The sequence below is a fragment of the Falco rusticolus genome, chromosome 2 (assembly GCF_015220075.1).
Source record: "Falco rusticolus isolate bFalRus1 chromosome 2, bFalRus1.pri, whole genome shotgun sequence".
Lineage (NCBI taxonomy): Eukaryota > Metazoa > Chordata > Aves > Falconiformes > Falconidae > Falco > Falco rusticolus.
In genome coordinates, this window is record NC_051188.1 from 97783061 (window position 1) to 97804005 (window position 20945).

At 36.4% G+C, this 20945-nt stretch overlaps 1 protein-coding gene across 12 annotated transcripts in view; it reads right to left on the reverse strand.

Annotated features, from left to right (window-relative positions):
- Positions 1 to 20945, reverse strand: part of STS (steroid sulfatase) — a 121146-nt gene that overhangs the window by 88667 nt on the left and 11534 nt on the right. For 10 of the 12 annotated variants that reach the window (XM_037377533.1, XM_037377527.1, XM_037377538.1 and 7 more), the window contains 3 exons: positions 7088 to 7240; positions 5174 to 5295; positions 2427 to 2549 (listed from right to left, as the gene is read on the reverse strand). In XM_037377533.1, coding sequence (XP_037233430.1) covers positions 2427 to 2549; positions 5174 to 5295; positions 7088 to 7233 — 391 coding nt within the window. In that variant the 5' untranslated portion in view covers positions 7234 to 7240. Of the gene's footprint in view, positions 1 to 2426; positions 2550 to 5173; positions 5296 to 7087; positions 7241 to 20034; positions 20943 to 20945 lie in introns of those variants that run through there. The other 2 variants (XM_037377528.1, XM_037377536.1) reach the window with 2 other exon arrangements.

A 20945-nucleotide genomic window follows, 5' to 3' on the forward strand; every position in this document is an offset into this window, starting at 1 on the left:
AATAATAATAAAAGTATATATGCATATATTGTTAATATGGTCAGATTTGAAGCTGTTGTATTAATAACTGTTCTATACTGTCAGTCTTGTATTGGACACATTACTACTGTGAGTCTCACCTCATTCTGGAGGAAAGATACAAGTCCCAGTTTATCCGTTAGTATTTGTGACTTTGGAGATGAGATACACAGGTGGATTTTAAACTTCTCTGGATGCTAGACAACACACTGCATAACAGTTGTGAGGAAAATTGACCTTTACTCAACTGTGACTCAGTACAGCAGTAGTTAAAATAATAACAATCTCCTTTCAGTGGAATATTTGCATTATGAATAACTATTTCCTACAAAACATCAACACTTCTTGCCATTCTCCAGGATCCTTAACTGGTGAAATATTTCATATTCAATGCACCTGCCTTCTCTGAGAAAACCTGGTTTTGTTGCAGATCTTCTGACTGGCGTTTCCTGACAGATCTACTGGATGTCACCTTCTTTGTGTCACAGGGGAAAACCAATGAAGCAAAAAAGGGTATACATAAAGTAGATTTATAGCTAAAATGTATTTAGGCATGTATCAAGCAAGAGGAAGCATACATTCAGAGGACAGAAAAAAATTTAAAGAGAAAGGAAAATGCATTTAGGGAAGAAAAAAAAATCCTTAGAGAGTAAAGGGGAGACACTTGGCAAAAAAAAAAAAAAAAAAAAAAAAGTGACAATACAGGCTTGAGGAACTGAAAAGGTTTAAAATTACCCTTATGCCAATCTATCACTGGTGCAGAATTGACAATTAATTGTTTGGGAACTGCTGAGTTAGACTGAACCAAGCAAAGACTCCCTGACCTAGACCAATATGATGGTATAAGAACACCAGCAGAGGCAGAAAATGGGCTGGTTGGGAATCAGTCTGTCTATCTAGTCTTCAAATCTAGATAATTTTTCTTTTTGTCATTTACATATGTTTTATCTTTAATTTTAATGCACTTCTTGATTTTTGGAATCCTTCATTATCCTCTAAGGATATGGTAATATTACATCTTATGGTTTCATAGCTATCATTCAGGCCACTTGGAAGAATTGTTCATTAAGCGTCATGGAGATAACTTCTAGAGATCTAAAGTGGCAAGCTGTCACATTGCAGTGAAAGTAGTTAAAAAAAGAACGTTAACTAGGTCAGCCCCAGAAAATGAGTTGTATTACAGTGCTTGTTACAAACAGGAAAATGGTTTTTTTTCGTAATCTTTAACTGAATATGGAGCAATAGCAATTAACTCCACAACGAACATTACAATGTATGACTGGCTTTCCTGCACTATGCTTGAAACACACCTGCACTAAATATACTTCTCCTAATATTTTCTTGGTTTCTGTTTTGAATCTATCAGGATATCAAGGTATTTTATATTTTATAAGACTGGAGTATAGCTAAATAGGATTTTTAGTTAGGAGGATTGACATTGGTTATCTCCATAATACATATATTTTTTGAACAGTAGTGTGAATTGTCAGTCTTGCTAAACAGCCTGATTTTTTAAACAAAAATTACTCCCAAAATTGCAAGTTTTTGTTACATTTAAAAATCCAGTTGAGTGCATCCATCATCTAAATTAACGTAGCAACATTCCAGTATAATGTCCTCTAAACAACTCTTTCCTGGCAATTCCAGTACAGAAATACATTATGTGATACAAGTTGTATTTCACAAAAATCTTTTAAAATATAAGCAGTGTGGAATAAGTCAGTGGCTAAATTAGGAAAAAAATAATCACATTTAAATGTTATAACATTCTGATATTCATTCCAATTCTGTTTAATATTCATCTAGTGGGATGCCTTCTACCCATCACTGGACATTTATGCTGCAGTTAGTTGTCTGAACTATCTTTATAATAAGTGAGAAACATATCTTCATGTTAAACTTCTCCCACAGGATGAGACAAATTTCCTAGAAATGCTCATTTCTGTCTGGTGACTACGAAGTGAATCCACACAGTTAGCTCAGGTACGACATTATTTACTTACAGATATTTGAAAACAGGGGAAATGAGTCCCACCACTGTGCTGACTTGTACCCTGTGATTGATCTCTCATTCTTTCTTTGTTGTAATCAAACTCCTATTTATACCAAAAACTTTACAAGAGCTTGACTAATTTTCAATTTGTTCATCATGTTTCTTCAGTACATTGCACAATGAGACTATAACTACAAAAGAGCATTAGACATACTTGTTTAGTGTTTTACATATGCACCCTGATTAGTGCTTCACATATGCATGGGAATGTGCTCAGCTTTTTGCCAGAAAAATGAACTCATTATGCTGTGGAGGAAAAAAGCTTAATGGTGACCCTTAGTAGCCTATATGGGAAGCGAATGTTCTTTTGATTGAAAAGAATGAAAAATAATGCTGTGTATGTACGCAGTTTTACCTATTAGAGCTGTTGCGTAACCTCTCTGCTTCAGGAGTTTGGAAAAAGTTATTTCTTCAGAAGGAAGTCCCCCAGAAGAGGCAGAAAATAAGAAGACACCAACTCGGGAGAAGGCAGCCATTCCTAAGTAGAATGAAAATTAATGAGACTTGGATAATAAAGTGAAACAATTTCCATTCACTCTTTCTGCATGCATATTTTTTTTTTTTTTGCTTAGGTGCTATCACCTGAATGACATATTACCACAGACACTAAATGTAAATGTTGCAAGTGGCAGGTACAATCATCTATTTAGTTGAGTGAGTTCTTTTTTGTATTGACACCAGAAATTAAGAAGTGGAGAAAAAATTCTTTGCTTGTAACTATGGGGCAGCCATCACATAAGCAGCTGCAGCCCCTTCTGTAGAAGTTCTAAGGTATAACATATCTGAAAGAAGTTTAGCTTGCATAATTAACTTTTTCTTGTACATGGGAAAGGAATGGAGCTGAAGACTAAGTGAGATCACTCCCAAGTTCTATTCTCAGAACTTCTATTTTCTTCATATGTGGTTTTCTACAAGCCTTTAAGGTTATTTAAGAGAAGGCAGCTGAAATAGAGCAGGCTTACAGCTGGGCATGTAACTATCGTGAGGTCAAAGAAGAGCAAGACAGAGTGTGACTCTGGAAAAAGAGTGGCTAGGGCGCTCAGCTCTGATGGGAGAGGATCAGTGCTTCAATGGCGTGAAGACACACGATTCAAGGCACACAGAATGCATTAAAGCACCAACAGGTATCAGCTAACAAGACAACATCTAAATAAGGCACAGTAATTTCTATATACTGAGAGTCTGAGAAACACAAACTTGAGCTTATAAACTACTCTGAGGACGAGGAACTTGTGAGCTCAGGTTCATGAAAATTAGATGACTAGGATTTCAGTTGAGAGCTGGCTCTGAGTATAGAGAAAACAGAGTATCTATGCAAATCTGTGCAGATGTATCTCCAGGAATTCTGAATTATGCAACTGAATGATTGCAGTGCCAAAGTTACATGACTGATGTAGACAACCAGAATCTTCCCTCAGGTATCCCTTGTGGTTAGATGAGAAAAAGACTTATTAGACTGGTTTACTAAAGACAGCTCAACCTACACTTCAAATGTTGACTCCAGTTTTTCACCCTAGCTAGCTTTACTGATCAACAATTTAGGTAGTTTTAGTTATCTATATATCTCTATACTTTGTCATATATCTTTTTATATTTATTTTATATATTTCAATCTCTTGTAACTGAAATCAGTGTAATTCCCTTACATTACCTGAATGAAAGTACAGGACCATGATTTTTTTTTTCCTCTCCCATCATTAGCTTTCTCTGAGTTTGTGTCTCATCACATACTGCATTTCAGAATATTTTTCTTCAGTTCTATTAGCAGAAGTTTTAAATTTCCAACACTTTTTTCCACATCATGATACCAGTACCTTCTACAATAATCCTTTATTAGCTTTTCACTGATGTTTGGAAGTAGTCCATACTTAGCAATTTCACAATTTAAGACAAAGTTCAATTTTTGCACTTACAAGGAAATGATTAGGTATGTCTGAGAGCCCATCAGATAAGAAAAACAGTTCCAATGCTAGTTTTTCAGAAATAAGAACAAGGATCATAATGGAAAGTGACCTGTGGCTTAATCTACAGTAAATATTAATAGCATTATAGATGTACCAGGTATATAAAATTTTCCTTTGCAGCTGAATGTAATGGAAAATTTAGCAAGTTTTATTAGCTGGCACTTTTGCAGAAGCTTGTTACTTGATTTGAATGAGCATGAACATATCAAATAGGCTTCAGAGCCTTGCTTTGCTTTCATTCCCAGAAGCAAGGACAGGATGTTTTATCACTAATGAACAAGTGATCTGATTAATGTATAATGAACCTTGCTAAAAATTATGTTAAGGGAATTTTAAAGTTGCATTGCTAAGCACTGAGGGGCTCAGTCCCAGCACACTAAAATAAATAGACTAGATCTTCACTGACTCAAATGGGCTTTGGATCAGGTACTTTAAAAGTAAGAGAAGTCACTAAATGCATGTATTCATGGGATACTTAACATTGTGTATGGGTAGATATGGAATAAAAATACTTAGAAAGAAGGGAGATTTTTTTGTACTTCCTCCCAGTTTTAACAGCTGCTGGAATACCTTAATGAACTGTCCTTTACACACCCCCACCCCCCACCACCCCCACACCCACCCTCCCCCCACCAGTAATTTGTCTGAACCAAAAGGGTTTGTACAAACTGAAACGTCTGAGCAGAAGGATTTACACTGGGTTCTTCCACTGTCTCTGTCTAGAATCATCTCCATTATGTTCAACACTCAGGCTGCCCACCAGCGTCCTGGGAGCAGCCTGCACGCAGCTGGGCAGGCAGGCAAAGAGCCCATGGTCATTTGGACAGTGGAGGAAGTCCACGGAATTTGTCTGCTCCTTACGTTAAATAACCACAATCAGACTTTTTCCTCAGAACTTTTAAAAAAATATTTTTCTCAATAAAAATGCTTTCTTTTCGTGTTAACTCTTTGGAAATGTAAACATTTCCCATATATATGGAAGATTTCAAATGCTGACCAAATATGCTAAGCTTGATTAGTCACTGAAATGAGTATCTAATCCAGTAATGATAAGGATATCAAGAAAGGCCAGAGGGAAAAAAAATGCATACAGTTTACTACCAATAATATATATATAAGTTAAGTAATGGGATTTTACCTGATCTGATAGGGTATCGCCCTGTCAGGAAAGCTGCCCTGCTTGGAGTACAAAGTGGAGATGCTGCTATATGTTGAGTAAGCGTCACTCCTTCCTCTGCTAGCCTGTCAATACTAGGGGTTCTGGAAAAACATAAGTAGGAAAAAGAAGAAAAGAATACACAAAGATAATTATCTGGAAATCAGCATGGTGAGATCAAGGCATCTGAGGCAAAAACTACCAGGAAAATCAAGTTACGATTTACTGTATGTAAATTATGAAAACCATGGGGGGTGGGGGTAGGGAAGTGGTTCCAATTCTAAATACTATCATGTCAAACCTTTTTACATTAAGTAGCAACACTGAACTGAGACACTGTGGCATTGTGTCAAAAATCTTTTTCCTCCTTTCCTCTTCATGAACAGTACTAAACTGTGACATGTGGACATATTGTATTGCAACCCTTTTTAAAGCATTCCTTGACTCGGAACTGTAATTTGGGTACTTAAACAGCCTTTCTGCTTCAGCAATGAGGAGAGACTGAAGAAAGGTTGTGCCTCCTGACTCCCTACTTGGTGTCATTTCCATCTTTCCCTAACAAAAGTTTTTTTGGGGTAGGGGCAATGTGTGGTGGCATCTTATTAGGGGAGCTTCAAATGGTTATGACTCTCCATTAGGCTCTATATTAACGTTTACATGTTTACATGTCTGACACGACTATGTCTGAAATATTAGACCTAGGAGCACATCAAATTTTCCATATCTGCATGGAAAATTTGTCCGTGACCTAGCTCACCATGCAGATGAAAATTGGTTTGTGCAGGAAGAAATCCTGTGCCCTTGGCTCCACAGAAAAAAAAAACACCCTAGGAATGCAGTCTGGCCAGGAGCTGCAGCATGCTCCAGTAGGTCCCTGACCTGGGAGATTAATGACCATGACCTCAAGGTGCAGCAGTGTTCCCAGCATCTAAGTCTCAATAGTCAGAAATATTAATTTTCCAACAGATTTCTTTGCTATTTATAACATCATCTACTGACAACAAGCAGTATGATGAAATTTCTTCATATTCCAAAGATCTAATTCTGAATTCTCACATCAGAGAACACAGATCTTGGAGCAGTCCTGGTCCTTGTCATAGGAGTGATCCAAGCATTGCTGTTGTATATACTTTTTTCCTGTGTAAAACTAGAAACTGTAATGTAAGGGGTGGGGTTTGGGGGTGTGTGTTTGGTATTTTGTTTTGGGGTTGGGTTTTTTTTTTGAGATTGAGTTATGAAGAGCTTTTACTTCTAATTAACTTCAGCAGAAACAAGGATATTTAACATTTGGCAAGACAGTGCTTTTAGTCTGAATGTTTTATTTAACTTGATAAAAAATTTTGCACCACTGAAACACAGTGACAAGGTACAACTTGTGTTGTTTACACAAACATCATACCTAAGCTGGCAGTCAGAAACATACTGTGGAACACTGCTGTGTTACTCGGGTATATTAACATTTATTTTAATTAATTTATTGACTACAGCATGGATAGAAATGAAGGGAAAAAATCAGCATTTTATTTCCAATTGGTTACTGACAAGATTGTCTCCAATCATGAGTGCTTCAAAATGTCCTTAATCTATAGTATTTGTGTCATGCGTATTTTAAAAGAAGACTGTTGATTATACTTTGCTTCCTTAGACCTACCCTTATTTGGTTGGCTGCTGAATTCTCTGCTTACAATGCAACTTCTCAGCAGGATAAAAACATCAGATAATTCTTTTCTTATTAAGAAAACAAAGATGAAATATTCTATTCTCTGGAAAGGTTATCAACTTTGATTACCTATAAAGAATCTAATAAAATCTCTGAATACTTTTAGGTTTTAAACTTTACAAATTCATAGAAAAACTAAATATAAAGCTATGACTCCCCCAAATGTATCATCATACCTTAAGGTTCTGTTCCCGTAACATCCCAGGTCTCCAATACCAAGATCATCAGCCATCAGTAAAATGACATTGGGACTTGAAGCACTGTGTGTTTTGACACTGTTTATGGCACACTGGCAAATTATTAGAAATAAAAAGAGTCTCATCTTCGTCCTGGTGTGTAAGAACAAGTAGAAAACATAATAGACTTTTTTAAAAAAAAATATTTGACTGTTCATCTAATTTAATCCTATTATTGCCCTGGATTGTATAGTAGAAGAAAAAAAAAAGACTATATTTTTTTATTTGTCGGGTTTTTTTCCAAAGTGGTTTTTTTTTTAAACATTATTTTCCCTCTCATATTTCTTAAAAATAAAAATACATCTTTTAGTATATAGCTAATTTTTCCTTCACCCCTTCACACAGATGAAGGCTTTAAATAAAGACGATCAAAAAACTAGTTACAACCTCAGTGACAATACTTTTGCACACACAGATGCATTATACAACAATAAATCATGAGAGAAAATAAGATTTTTATTTATTTTTTTTTAATGTATAAATGTGATTTGAAGAACACGGAAACTCAAATCATTTAGGACCAAAATTTCCAAGGTTCACTGTAGAAAAAAAGTTCATCAATTCTGCTACTGAAGTAAATGACTGAATTTCTCTTTAACAAGGCAGAAAAAAAATCCAGCTCGAGTTTTTTTGGCAGGAAAAAGCATTATGGAAAAGAGGATGAAGAGATGCATTATGAAACTATTGAAAGTTATTTTTAAGAAAAAGCTCTTCACAAACCTCTTAAGTACCAGGGTCTACAGCAAAATTATGTAAACATATTTGGTATCATTATCACAATGTTCTATAAACAATATTCATGCTATATCCAACTTAAAAAGGAAGAAGATTGAATTGGACACAAGACAATGTATTATTATATGGTTTTATGATAAAAGCACAGTCTATTTGCAGGTGTGCATGCTATGAATGCTATTTCACCTAAACAGGGACTTGTCATATCTCTGTTTTAAACTGCATTGACTATGCCCTGGCTGAAACTGAGTGTCTCTAGGCTGTGGTTGACTGTGCCAGGTACACACATCACAACAGCATCTCTCTTGTGACTCTAGTAATATTCCCATCTTTTCTGGATGCAGGCAGCCTTTTTCAAATGCAGATGAGGCATGAGTCACACCTGCACTCTGGATTATGCTGACGCAGGAAGGAAAACAGAGGAAACTAAGATGGAATAAAAAACATGAAAGAGTAGGAAAAGGAACTAGAAACAAGAATCTCCAGAGAGAATGGGGACAGCAGGTCAAGAAAGAAAACAACTGTAAATCAATGAGTTATGGCAGATAAAAGTAACTGGAGAGAAGATAAAAAAGCCAGAACTGGAAAAACTGGTACAAAGAGACTAGATAACAAGAGAGACATTCACAAATTCACAAAAAAAAGTGTGGTGTGTAAAAATATCTGTAGAGATGGTGAAGTATTCAGAACTAGAAGAGCTTGCACTGACTTGAATGAAGCGCAAGAAGTAAAGCTTGAGACCCAGCTGGAAGGAGAATTGGAGGTTGAAATGAGGAGAAATGGTAGAGGGTTTAAGAAACTGGAAGGGATAGTATCACAGTGGATAGGAAAACAAATTGAGGAGAAGAGGTGAGAGAACTGGGAGTGTCTGGGATAAAAGAGGTGAGGAGTTACAATTAAGGCAGATGTCAAGGTCTGCCTGGAAAGAGCCTGGATAAAATAAGGCTTGGGACAGACACAAGTAAGAAGAGGTGAAAATAGCGGGGATTTACCAACATAGACTTAAGAATTCTGACTCCCACCTTCATTATTGCCACTCTGTCAGAAAATATAGATGCAAAGAGGATTTTAACTCTTTTAGTGCTTGTTCATATACAGATAAAACACTAATAAATGTATTAGCAGATTTTTACTGCTGAACATAGGCTTTAGAGCCATTGACCTCACTTTGACAACAATTCTGGTTTAAACTTCAGCCAGCAAGATCTAAAGATCCCAGCCTTACCACAGTGGCAACAGCTCGTTACCTGGTATATTCTGTGTGAAGCAATCTACTTTATTTCAGACATGGAAAATACATACACAAACTTTAAGACTAAAACAATAAATGCCGTTCTGCTTGGCAGGATGCATCTAACCAACCCTTCATCAAACTACCATACTAATGAAGCTGTGTAGCACCTGCCACACTGCAGAATTTTAATCCCTGCAGTAGAATTGCCTTTCTTCCCTGAAAGGATAAACAAGCATCATTTGCTTCCCATGTGCTGCAAGAGAATAAGTAACATGCTGACCCCACAGAATAGGAAATACCTGCTGCCATATCCTATCTTCCTACTCCACTGTTCAAACTGGGAGGGTCTCAAGGCTCATGGCAATATGGATGTTATAAAGGGTTACGTATATGTTGCTGACATTATATGTTGAGTTGTATGAACGCTCACAGGACCTGCACATGTATTTCATAGAATTACTGAGTGCCCTCAGTTTTGCTGTAGGCTTCACATTCTCCAAATAAAATCTAGAAATATAAATTCCTGCCACTAATAAAACCTTCATTTTAAAGGAACAAAGCTAGCTGGTTTTGCAAGTTTTACAAACAGCAATTGCAAGGTTTAATTCAACTGGTAGAAACAAAACATCCTGTCTTTTCATTAGAAGGTATGGAGCTATGGAGGGTAATCTTTTTGAATATGTGAGGGGTCTTTAGCCACTAGTGCATAGTGCAAATTAATTTTCCTTTTACTGAGCAAAGTTACTGTTGGAAACCATAGTACTAGCTGTATTTCATTTTCCAGAATGAAAGAAATCTAAAAAATTAGTAAAATATCTTAGAAATTAACTGACTACAATTTATCTGACTTCTAAAGTGATTTCAAGTCTGTATAGAGACATCAGCAGGAAAATAGCCTGTTCACCAAAATACTTAAGAAAATTAAGCATCCTGGTCAAACTTGAAAATATTCTGCTGCACATGTTATACAGCCTCTTCATACAGTATTTTAAATAAATCTACACCGTAAAGTTAACAATTGCTGTGGCCACTATCAGCTGGATTGTCATTTGCATAGTGGCTGCAAATCTTGTTGTCTGGACCTATTTCTGCAGAAGTTAACCTCATTTAGTACCTCCATTTCTTATTTTGCAAACAACAAAAAATATATTATTGAAAGATGTCTCTGATACAATATTGCTGGATACTCCTCCACTCCAAAGGAGTATCTATAGACACTCTCATGCATTGGGCTATTTGCCTCCACCTGATATCATGTCCCTGAGGTGAGATCAACAAGGAAACAGGAGAAAAAATTAATCCCAACAATTCTGATTTCTCTGGCATACTCTCTGCAGCAGACTTTCATGCATCTTGATGGGATGTGCTTGGAAAGCAAGAAAAACTGGATGGATGAAATTAACTGGAACAGACAACAGCAAAGAAATTCAGAGGAGTAAAAAGGGAAGGACATTAGAAGAATGAAGCTCTGAGAATGCTGAGGCTCATCTGTGTCACACCAGACAGGCATGTGCAGATCTAACAAGAAAATGACTACACAAACTAGATGAAGCTTCCACTTAACCTAGTATTTGGTCTCCAAAAGCAGCCAAACCAAATACTTAAAGAGAAAACTTAAGAAATTTGGCAAGTATATTCCTTTAATGCACCCTTCTAGATTTTGGCAGTCAGTATTTAGGGTAGTTTAAGACAGGAAAGCACTATACTGCATAGCTCCCCGTGGATATTTTTGCCCTTATGAATTTGTTTCATTTCATTTTGAACCAATTAACTTTTTTTTATTTGTTTTTTTTTGCATTGAACCAATTTGATTATGTTATTATTACTATTTTCACAACTTCCTTTAGATGTTCCTGCAGTAGGCTTCAGCTTTGAAGGCTTACATTTTAGATTCAGGTGGCAACATTTTACCTTAAAATCATGTAGGGGACACAAGTACAATTTTTAACCTCTCCTTCACCTTCCCTGTGATGTAATAGGACTAACAGTACCTTCTTTCTTCCCAAGACGGCTGCTAGGTTCAACAGATTTAAGAGGTGATTAATTTTCTATGACAGCCATATAAGAATTTGGATTTCATACATGCATTTTCAAACTACCATATATGCACACATATATAGATATGTTGATACATCTGCACATGTATGTGCATGCATATACACACATCTTACATTTTCTACATATCTTCAAATTACATTTTTGGGATTCTAATATATATTTTCTATCTGTATTGAAGCAAATTAAATATAAATGTGTAAGAATAAATGGATGAAAACAAATCACAAATATATTACACTGTTTGATGATATTTCATATGGATTTAACAAACGCTTCTTTTAAATTTTATTCTTCTGCGTTAAAAAAAAGTTGGCAGATCGTACAGGAGCCAAAATGTTGCCTTCTTTTCCTTCCTCTCACGATATTTGGCTCAAGATATGGGTAGTTGTTTCATCCTTATGCTGATTACTACAGACACATGCCTCTCTTACAAGAACAATGATATGAAACTCTTTCAAACCCTTCTTCCCAACTGAATCATCCAAGCGTTTTCATTCAGTTTGATTAAGCAATTTATCTCTAAACTACTCTTTTAATGTAACAAAATCCTTCAAGAAAATGCTTAATATACTTTAGCCTTTCAGGTATAGTCTTTTCTGATGAAATAAGCAATATTTAAAGATAGTCACCTCATTAAAAAATGCTGTGCCATCCTTAAGCAGTAAGCAATAAATAAATAAATAAATAATTTTGCCTTGCTTAATTGAATGCCAGAACTCCAAAAATTTCCCAAAGTCATAAAAAACACACTGGAAACAAACTAGAAGAAAACCTCCATAAGATTCTACAAAGAGAAAATCCCTTAGCTCTATGAGAAATAAAAAAGTAAGTTTTTAAATTGTAACAAATGGTGAAGAAATACTATATAATAATAATAATTTTTCTGATACCAGCTTAAGATTTGTTCAAATCTCTGCTAACTCTTTTCTTACAGATCAGTTGTATCTGTTGCATCTTTTATGTCATATGACTCCAAAACGAGAAATAAAACCATATGCTTCTGGCCTGCTCCTAATGCTAATTCATTCAAATATTAGTTTGCATTTGCTAAGACTATGCAATAAGTCAAGTTACTTCATTCTAACTCATCACTGATAACTCAATGTCCATAATACGATTGCTTCTAATATTTATTTTTGTAGTGTAAACTCGATATTTCTTAATGCTGATTTTTCAATATTTTGTTATTTCTCACCCTCCCTGGTAAGAGACCTTCTCAGAAACCTCTTCAGTCCTCAGAGCCAGATGTACTCTTCCTGCTTCCTCAGGTCCAGGTGTATTTGAAGTGCTTATTAGTTGTTGGGTGTTTTGGGTTTTTCTTCTTTTCCAGAAAAGCCTAAGGGACATGGGAATCTTCCATCCTACCTATTGGCTAGGCACTTCAGATTCAGTGGCAGATCAGGACAACTACTTGTTTCCCCAGCTGGAACAGATCTGCATTCACCTCTCTCACTGTGTGGGCAAAGAAGGCTGGGTGTGTCTGTACCTATCTATAAACTGTTATCTGTGTCTGTAAAACAACTAGAATGCTTTTCTGAGACGTGTCATTGGATTTCAATATGCATCTTCAGGTAATGATGTACATAAATGAAAATCTGTATCTAATATATTAAAAGTTGTCTCATTGCAAGACAGAAATTTCACTTAACATGAGCTGGGAAAAACCCCAGAACACATAATCGTGTTTCTTGTTCAAGCATGATTAATTACTTGGACTGAATCAAACAGAGATGAAGCCACATATCCTCCATCAGATATAAGTTCAATTTAGGTATCTTTTTTAAATTGCCTCTCAAGAATTTGCTAGTTTGATCTCAACTAAATTTCATAACTTAATGGCAGTATTAATATATAATAAACATTATTTCTGGTAGTAAATTATAACCTGAATGGAAGAAAAAGATTCTGTTTTGTGATAGAATGTCATTATATTATTTGTAATAAAAATACTGTATAATTCCATACACGTATCAGAGCATATACTCTTTTCCTTTTGTTAGCCAAATGCTCATTAGAAATTTAATGTTCTATATGGGCTCTGGTCAGCAATATAATAAAAGAGAACCACAAGATAACACAGATAGTCATCCTATTTGCCAGTTATGCACCATCCTGAGAGAGAAAAATAATCTAATTAAAAAAAAAAAAGGTTAAAAAAAGCTACAAAAAGTAACTACTAGTGTTCGTGCCATAGCACTTCCTGGAAACCAGAGACAAGTGTTCTAAACAATGAAAATAAATCTTTCAGATTCAGTAATCACAGATCACTAAAATGTGTCTTTACAGTTCACCAGTTCAAAAGTATTTTAGATCTGTATCTTTCTGAATCCATCTTGTGCTTAGTGTAGATATATAATAAATCACCATTAGATGTTGATGTAACAGGAAGATGAGAGATGAGAAAGATTTGTTTCTGAACACCCTATCAGCTTCAGTAAATATTACATGATGCTGATTGACAATGTGTGTAAAGCTGATGACATGCTATTATTAAGTATCTGTTTTAATGTATATGCCTATTAGAATAAGAACTTTACAATGCTATATTACCCAATATAATAGGACACTTGATTACATACTTTGAGGCCTTAACTAAACTCATCCACGATATCCAGCTTAATTAATAGTTTTGAAAGCTGATGAGTCAGGGTTTTTTTAATATACCAGAACTAGATGATGTGTGAAATAACTACTTTTGATACTGCCTTTTTTCAAGATGGTCAAATGGACATGAGGAAGAAGAACTTACGTGACTAAAACTTTGTACTTCTGGTTTCATCATAAGCAAGCAGATAAAGACTGTACAGCTCCACAGGACTGCGAGTCTTACATGTGGAATTAACAGAAGAGTTTTGTTACGTCCATTTGAATTACCCCAACATACAAACCATACCTTCATCTCACTGACTGGCTGCAGTTTCTTCACCATCAACCAACTACGGCCAAACTGGTCTCTTCCGAGTATCCATTCATATTCAGAGTAATCTATCACAAAATGTCTAAAAAGGAAAAAAGTCTAACTACACGTAATACTGGACTAAGACACTCAAGTCCACCAATTCACTGCCTTCACCAGGACAGCACTCAGATCTGCAGGTTAGTCTCTAAGTCCTACTGTAAATTTTTGGAGGGACATTAAGACAAGCAGCCAACCACTTAGCACTGGATTTTAATTTCATTAAATTTGAAAGCAGTTTCTAAGCCTTTTTCATTGAAATGTTAGTCTTCAAATGCCTGTCAGAGGAAAACATGAAACCTAACAGGAAAAGAAACCCCTCAAACCCATCCCAAAACTGTCTCTCCCCTGAATTACTTACTGGCATCCTCTGGAGTCTGTCAAAATCAAAGCACTGGACTTCATAACATAATATTCCTCTCTCTACAATCACTCTTCTAGTAAAAGTTGTTTACCAGAGGAATTGCAGTGAAATTGCCAGTTAATTTTTCTTTGCTACCTAAAGCTAGCAAGTAGCACATAAATAAAATGATCCAGTATGTTATACTACTTCCAAAAGGATGTTTCATTTAAAGAAAGGAGAAGTTGCATTTGCATTAATTTGTTCTCAAAGTGTAGGATTATTTTAAAAACAGCTCTACTGTTATTTACACTCAGATTATGATAACACTTAAGGGCTCTCGATACAGCTGATTGTATGAGATACAAAAATTGAAAAAAGGCTGCATTCAGCCAATATTAATTTTACCCTCGTAGAAGTTAAATGCCTAGATGGCCCATATCAACTAGGCACTCATGGTGCAATCTATCTGAATTTATTCATCTTAAAGTTATGCATTCAGCCTGAGCTAATTATCTATGCTTCCTCTCTAATTAATAGGAAGAGACAGGCACCTTAAGAATATGATTCATCTCTTCTTAAGATTGGTATAAAGAAGTGTTGCAGTGATGTTCATGAACTTTTTCCACAGACTAGAGAAAGTCTGAATACCTAGTTTAGACTAGATGTATAGAAAAGAAATAAAGTTACATGAAATAAATCCCACCTTGATGGTGGGATTGCCTGTATGTGCTCAGCATAAAATATTTTAAAACAACTTAGTGTAATAAGCAACCACTACATTTTTCAATTAGTATAACATCCTCCACCAACCTTACTGGTGTAAGTTTCTTACTCTGTGAGTAATTCCACTGAAATCTGAGAAATGAAGACAACTTCTCATGAGTTTCAGAAAAATTTTGCTCCAAGGGCTGCATATAAGTATTTTTCCCTTCCAGATGAATCTAGCAATCTGATGAATATTCCATTTAAAATATTCTTTCATTAATCTCAAACAAAAGATATTTGATGTAAGAGTGATTACATCCAGCAGCAAGGATCATTTTATAGGGACACTGGCAATTCTGTGATTGAAGTTAGTATAGCCAACCCTGTATTTAGGTTACAATCACAAGTCTGATCAGACAAATAAACTTTATCTCTGACAGAGTTCTGACAGAATAGAAATTACATTCCCCAGTTATTCAAGTCAGATGATACTTCAAGGAAGCTGTTGTCAGAGGTGACCAACCAACAGACTGTGAGCTCAGCCTGACTGTCGTTCCCTACTCCCTGCTGCCCTCTTGCCTAAGGGCTACACACACAAAAGGCAACCACACCAGCTTGTGACTGGTCGGTCATTGCTAGACCCTATTACCTTCTTTCACAAGGCCCTTGTCACAGAGGAAAAAACATTTTAGCTCCTGACAAGAATAAGGCTGTTAATGTGTATGGGCACTATCCAGCAATTCACATGAATACGTGTATTTTGGTCATGCCACTGGAATGCACCTACTCCCATGCTCAAGTATCACACATGTTCTCCTGATCCCCATTACACCGTGGGGAATGCATTCATTCTCATCACAGGACAATGATGCACATATTTGTCCTGTCACATGAGGGGTAGAAGAAGAGAGAGTAATGGTGTACTCATCCTACAGTACAGATATACACAGACAATTTGATGGAGAAAGGGGTTCTGCAAGCAGCCCTCTTGTTTGTCCACAAGGAGCTGTTCAATCTGTCCCACTGCAGACTGAGAATGGCTGTATTAGAAGGTATGCAAACTGAACGGGAGGAAACAGTTGTGTCTGGAGTATTACTTATGTCCAACCTCCACCTTCTTTCCCAGAAACAATATTAGGAAAAACATCAGTGTAAGAAAAAAACACACCTCCCATGTTTATCAAAACACTCCCATGTTTATCAAAACAAAGTATCATTTGTATCTGCATTTGGATTATCTCAGTTTACCAAGCTACTGAAACCAACACCACTTTTTCATGGTAATGTACTGGATGCAGGTGTCAATGTGTTGGCAGCAGCAGGCTGCAGAGGGGCCTCTGTGAGGACAGACCAGGGGCTGCCCTGTGCCAAACACCATCAGTTCCAGCCAGCTCTGCAGTGGACCTACTGCAGGACACAGCTGAGCCCATCAGCCAGGCTGGTGGCACCTTGGGGAAATATATTAAAGGAAGGGCAGTAAACGCTTGGGGGAAGGAACACAGAGGTGATGGGGAGACAGAGAGGAGGAGGAGAAACAACAACAGGGCCAAAGCAGTAGCAGGTGCTCCATACTGGACAGGTACATGCCTAAAGGGACTGCAGCTCGTAGAGGACCCACAGCAGGGGATAGGAAAAAAGGGAGCAGCAAGGAGTGGCAGAGGGAAACAGCTACACACTGACTTCATCCTCGTGTGCCACCCATTGCCCACTGAAGGAACTGAGCACAACCTGCGGCAGTAACACAGCAGGAAGCGATGTCTGCAGTGAGGCGTGGAGCCTAGGAAGGTAGAATCTGAAGGAAGGAGGAATCTGAAGCTGAGCCAGGGAAAGTGGAAGGAAGGGTGTTTTTCCTGTATGTTTAAATATTTGTCCTGTTTTTGCTGTTTTTCAATACTCCAATCCGTAATTAAACATATAGGCTACCTGGCAATAAATTCAGTTAAATTCCCCAAGTTGTTCTGCCCATGACAGTACTTGGTAAGCGATTTCCTTGTCTTTACTTCAACCCATGATTCTTCTCACTCCTGTTCCTCCTATTTCCTCCCCCATCTCACTGGAGAGGGGGGGAAGGAAGTGAGGAAGCATCAATGTGGGTGCTTAGCTATCAGCCAGGACCAACCCACCCCATTTCAAATGAAAAGGGATGAATGGACCAATGGCAAATTACTTTCACTACCATTAGCCAAAAGTTTCTTTGTTGTGATCCAATCCATCTAGACTCCAAAAGCGAACCTTTTACCAGACAGAGAAATGTCAAAGCTTCTCAGTAAAAACTAATTCAAGATTGACTGACTTACAGTGTTTCTGGTATAAGCAGGAGGGTCACAAGACATAAATGAATAGCTTCTCCTTCCTTTCAATTTGCACAAGTAAGAAACACTTAAAGTAAACAAGTGTAGCTGCTTATTTAAGACCAAGTTGCTTCTCTACAGTTTTTAAAACAAAGGAAAATCTGTTACTTGCCATACAACTAATATTCAGAGGATGGTATGTCCTCATTCTGAAAATAGTCATGAATGTCTCATAACAATTTTTTTGGAATTCTTTTGATAAACCACTTCTGTATTTCTTGTGGCCTGGGAGATATTTTAACTATGCTATTTTGAACAGGAAATCAAAAAATCAAACCCCAAACCACCCATTTTTCATGACCTAATGAAAAATTAGAACAAAGGTAACAGAATTATCCATTCACAACTTTAATTTTCCCCCAATTAATATGGCAAAAAAAAAAAAGCTTCAGAAATGGGGGGTGAGACCAGCTCTAATGCAGAGATATTTTACTAGCATTATTCATTGTAAACACTAAAAGTAAGAAACCTTTACAACCAAATACAATTATTGGAAAACAGATTTGAAAACAAAACACAAGGTTCACAAAACTAGGAGGTTTTATAAACCAGGAAAATATTTACTCTGGAAAGAACACTTGTACAATTAGGAAAAGAAGGATTTTGAGCTGCACAGCTACCTGATTGTAAATTACATAGATCAGATTCTTCCACAAAATGTGCAAGCCAAAGGGCAAAAGCATTTACACAATAAGGCATATACATTAGCCAACTTTTTATGCAAATTCCAAAGATTTGATCGTTTACAAATTTCAGTAAGCATACAAAGGAATAACTTACTCCCTCATCAAAGAGAGAAAAAAAAAACGGTGAATGTACTTAGTTTGGGGGAATATTTGAGGGACAGAAATTAAACATCATCAGATTAGGCAATGATTACAATGTAAGTCTTAAAATTAAGGATATCAGAAACAAGAAATAATTTTAAGACTAGAAATATCTGCCTACAATACAAGAAAAGGCTAAGTGGGTTCTTGGAGTCTGAAAGAAAAAAAAATAATCTTGAAGAGACAGTGTAGAAATGCATATATTGTATTACATCAATACAGGAAAAACAGCAATTTAAGCTACAAATTACACAGGTTCTTTCTGCCCTGTGTGAGTGGAAAACTCTTATTCCTTCCCTCCCCTCCTCCTTTCCTTTCTTTTCTCTAGTTCTTTCTTTCTCTCTTACATAGCAACCCTAGGAAACTTTTAAATTCCTGCTGTTAAAACAAAACATTATTCCTTCACACACAGGTGCTAAGAGACAAAATCCCAACACAACAGAATGAAAATTATCATCACCTCAAGACTATAGTAATTCACTTCATTTTCATCTTATTTTTTATAACATTTTAAAAGCATAAATAAATATTAAAAGTATTCAAAAAAGGCATTTTTTCCATTTTCTTGTGGTACACATTTTCTTGTGGTACACCAGTATCAACTTCCTTTTAACATTTGAACAGTTTCTCGGTAATAGCTCCAGGGGTCTCATTATCTTTTGGCCTGGACCAGAGCATGCTGCAAATATGTCTGAAGTGAATAACATGCTTTTTCAGTCATATCAGAATGTCTTTAAATTAGTTTTTAAGAAAGGACATTTTCCTTCACTCTGTGCCTTTAGGTACAACACAACATTAAGTTTTTAAAGGATGGATTCTGTTTATCAGTGAAAAAGAACATATAATTTCCTCTGTCTAACATGCATTTTTCAGGACTAATATTTTACTGCTATTAGTAGACAACTGCTACAATAGCCAACATATGTAGATATTATAATAAACTTATATGAACTGGAGACATGATGCTTCTTCAACAGCTAAGAGGAACTTTTGTAAATGACTAATCCATGTCAACAGCTTCTAATTTTCTTCATCATAGTTGCCAGTGCTGTCAGCAGTGCAGAATATAAACAACAACAACAACAAAAAAAAGGATAAAGTGCCCTTTTATTTTACTGACTTTGATTTCTAATTAAACAGCTTTTGTAACACTAGAGATTCCCTAAGAAACATGTTTGCGTACAACACCATACAAACACCAATCTGGCTAGTTTAAGACAATGTCAGAAGAAAAAAGGTCTGTATGAGCTCTTCAGCCTAAGATTTCCTCATAAGTATGGCCGATCAACTGATTCTTTAGTATGTAGAAAAGAAAGTAAAAAAAAAAAAAAAAAGGCTATATTGACACCATTATGTTTTAGTTTAAAACATCTGTTTAGGATGTGAAAAATTCGAGATCACTCTCCTTGTGAACGTGAAGCAGTTCGAAACTCAAGAGTGCCAGAGACACAATTCTTGTTAAGCACATCTTAACAATCCATTTCAAATGTCCTGTCTTCCTCCTATCCCTCTTCTCAACCTAAACTAATTTTATTTCATTCCTCATTATCCCCAAACTTCCTCTCACACACTCAAGAAGCCACCACACAAACTCTTCTGCAATCCTAATCTTTCTAAACCATGACCTACCCTATTCCAAATTCCCTTCTACTCAAGAATATAAACTCAGACTGAATACCTCTTGGACGCAGCTGCTCGACTCCTCCAATTCTGCTTGCTGAGGTACTATTATCGCTACCACTCTATCATTACTACTCTTGATGCTGCTGCGTCTTGCTGCTTGCCTCCTCCGCAACTTCTCTCCCCACAAGGCAGGCTCTTCCACTGGCCAGCAGTATACAGTACTCCCTATTGGTGAACGTGACTCTCCTGGTATTAAAACCAGATTCAGCTGCTGGTCTGACAGGGATTTACCACAGGTCTGCACTTACTAAAATCCACCTAGAGAGCACCCTAAAGGCAGAAGCAAAAAGTACGTTTATGAGAAAACAGGATATATGGAATCCATATTATTAATGAGTCATTGCAAAACTACATAGCAAGAAGTGTGTGTGGTCAGATTCTGTTCAACACTTGGTTAAATAGCCTTCTCCTCTTTCATCTTCCTTTTCTCAGCATAGTTGCCCAAATGTAGTCTTTCTGTTTAATCCTAGCAGATACAACCTGTTCAGAAGTAATGATTGTTTCCTTACCTTTTCTACTTCTCTATTATACTTTACCATCCTCTTTATCTCAGTGATTCCTCTTATAGATACTGTTCCCTCAGTAACTGTCTTTACCCCAGTTAGCAAGTGGGATGTGTGTCAGATTACAAAGGAATAGATTATATTTATGTAATATAACCTTAAAAGTTACAGTTGAGTCTTGCAGGCTTCTACCTTTGAATCAAACAGATTTTGTCAGATTACATACACTGCATATAAACTAGAGCCACTTCAAAACCACAAGCTTATTTCAGAACCTAACTCCCTCCAAAACTACTTAACAATTCATTTCCATCTGATTCTTGAAACAGAGTCTGTAATCAAAATTACATAAACTTTTAACATTACTTTTTAAACAACCAGAGCTTAAGTGGTAAGAGAAAAC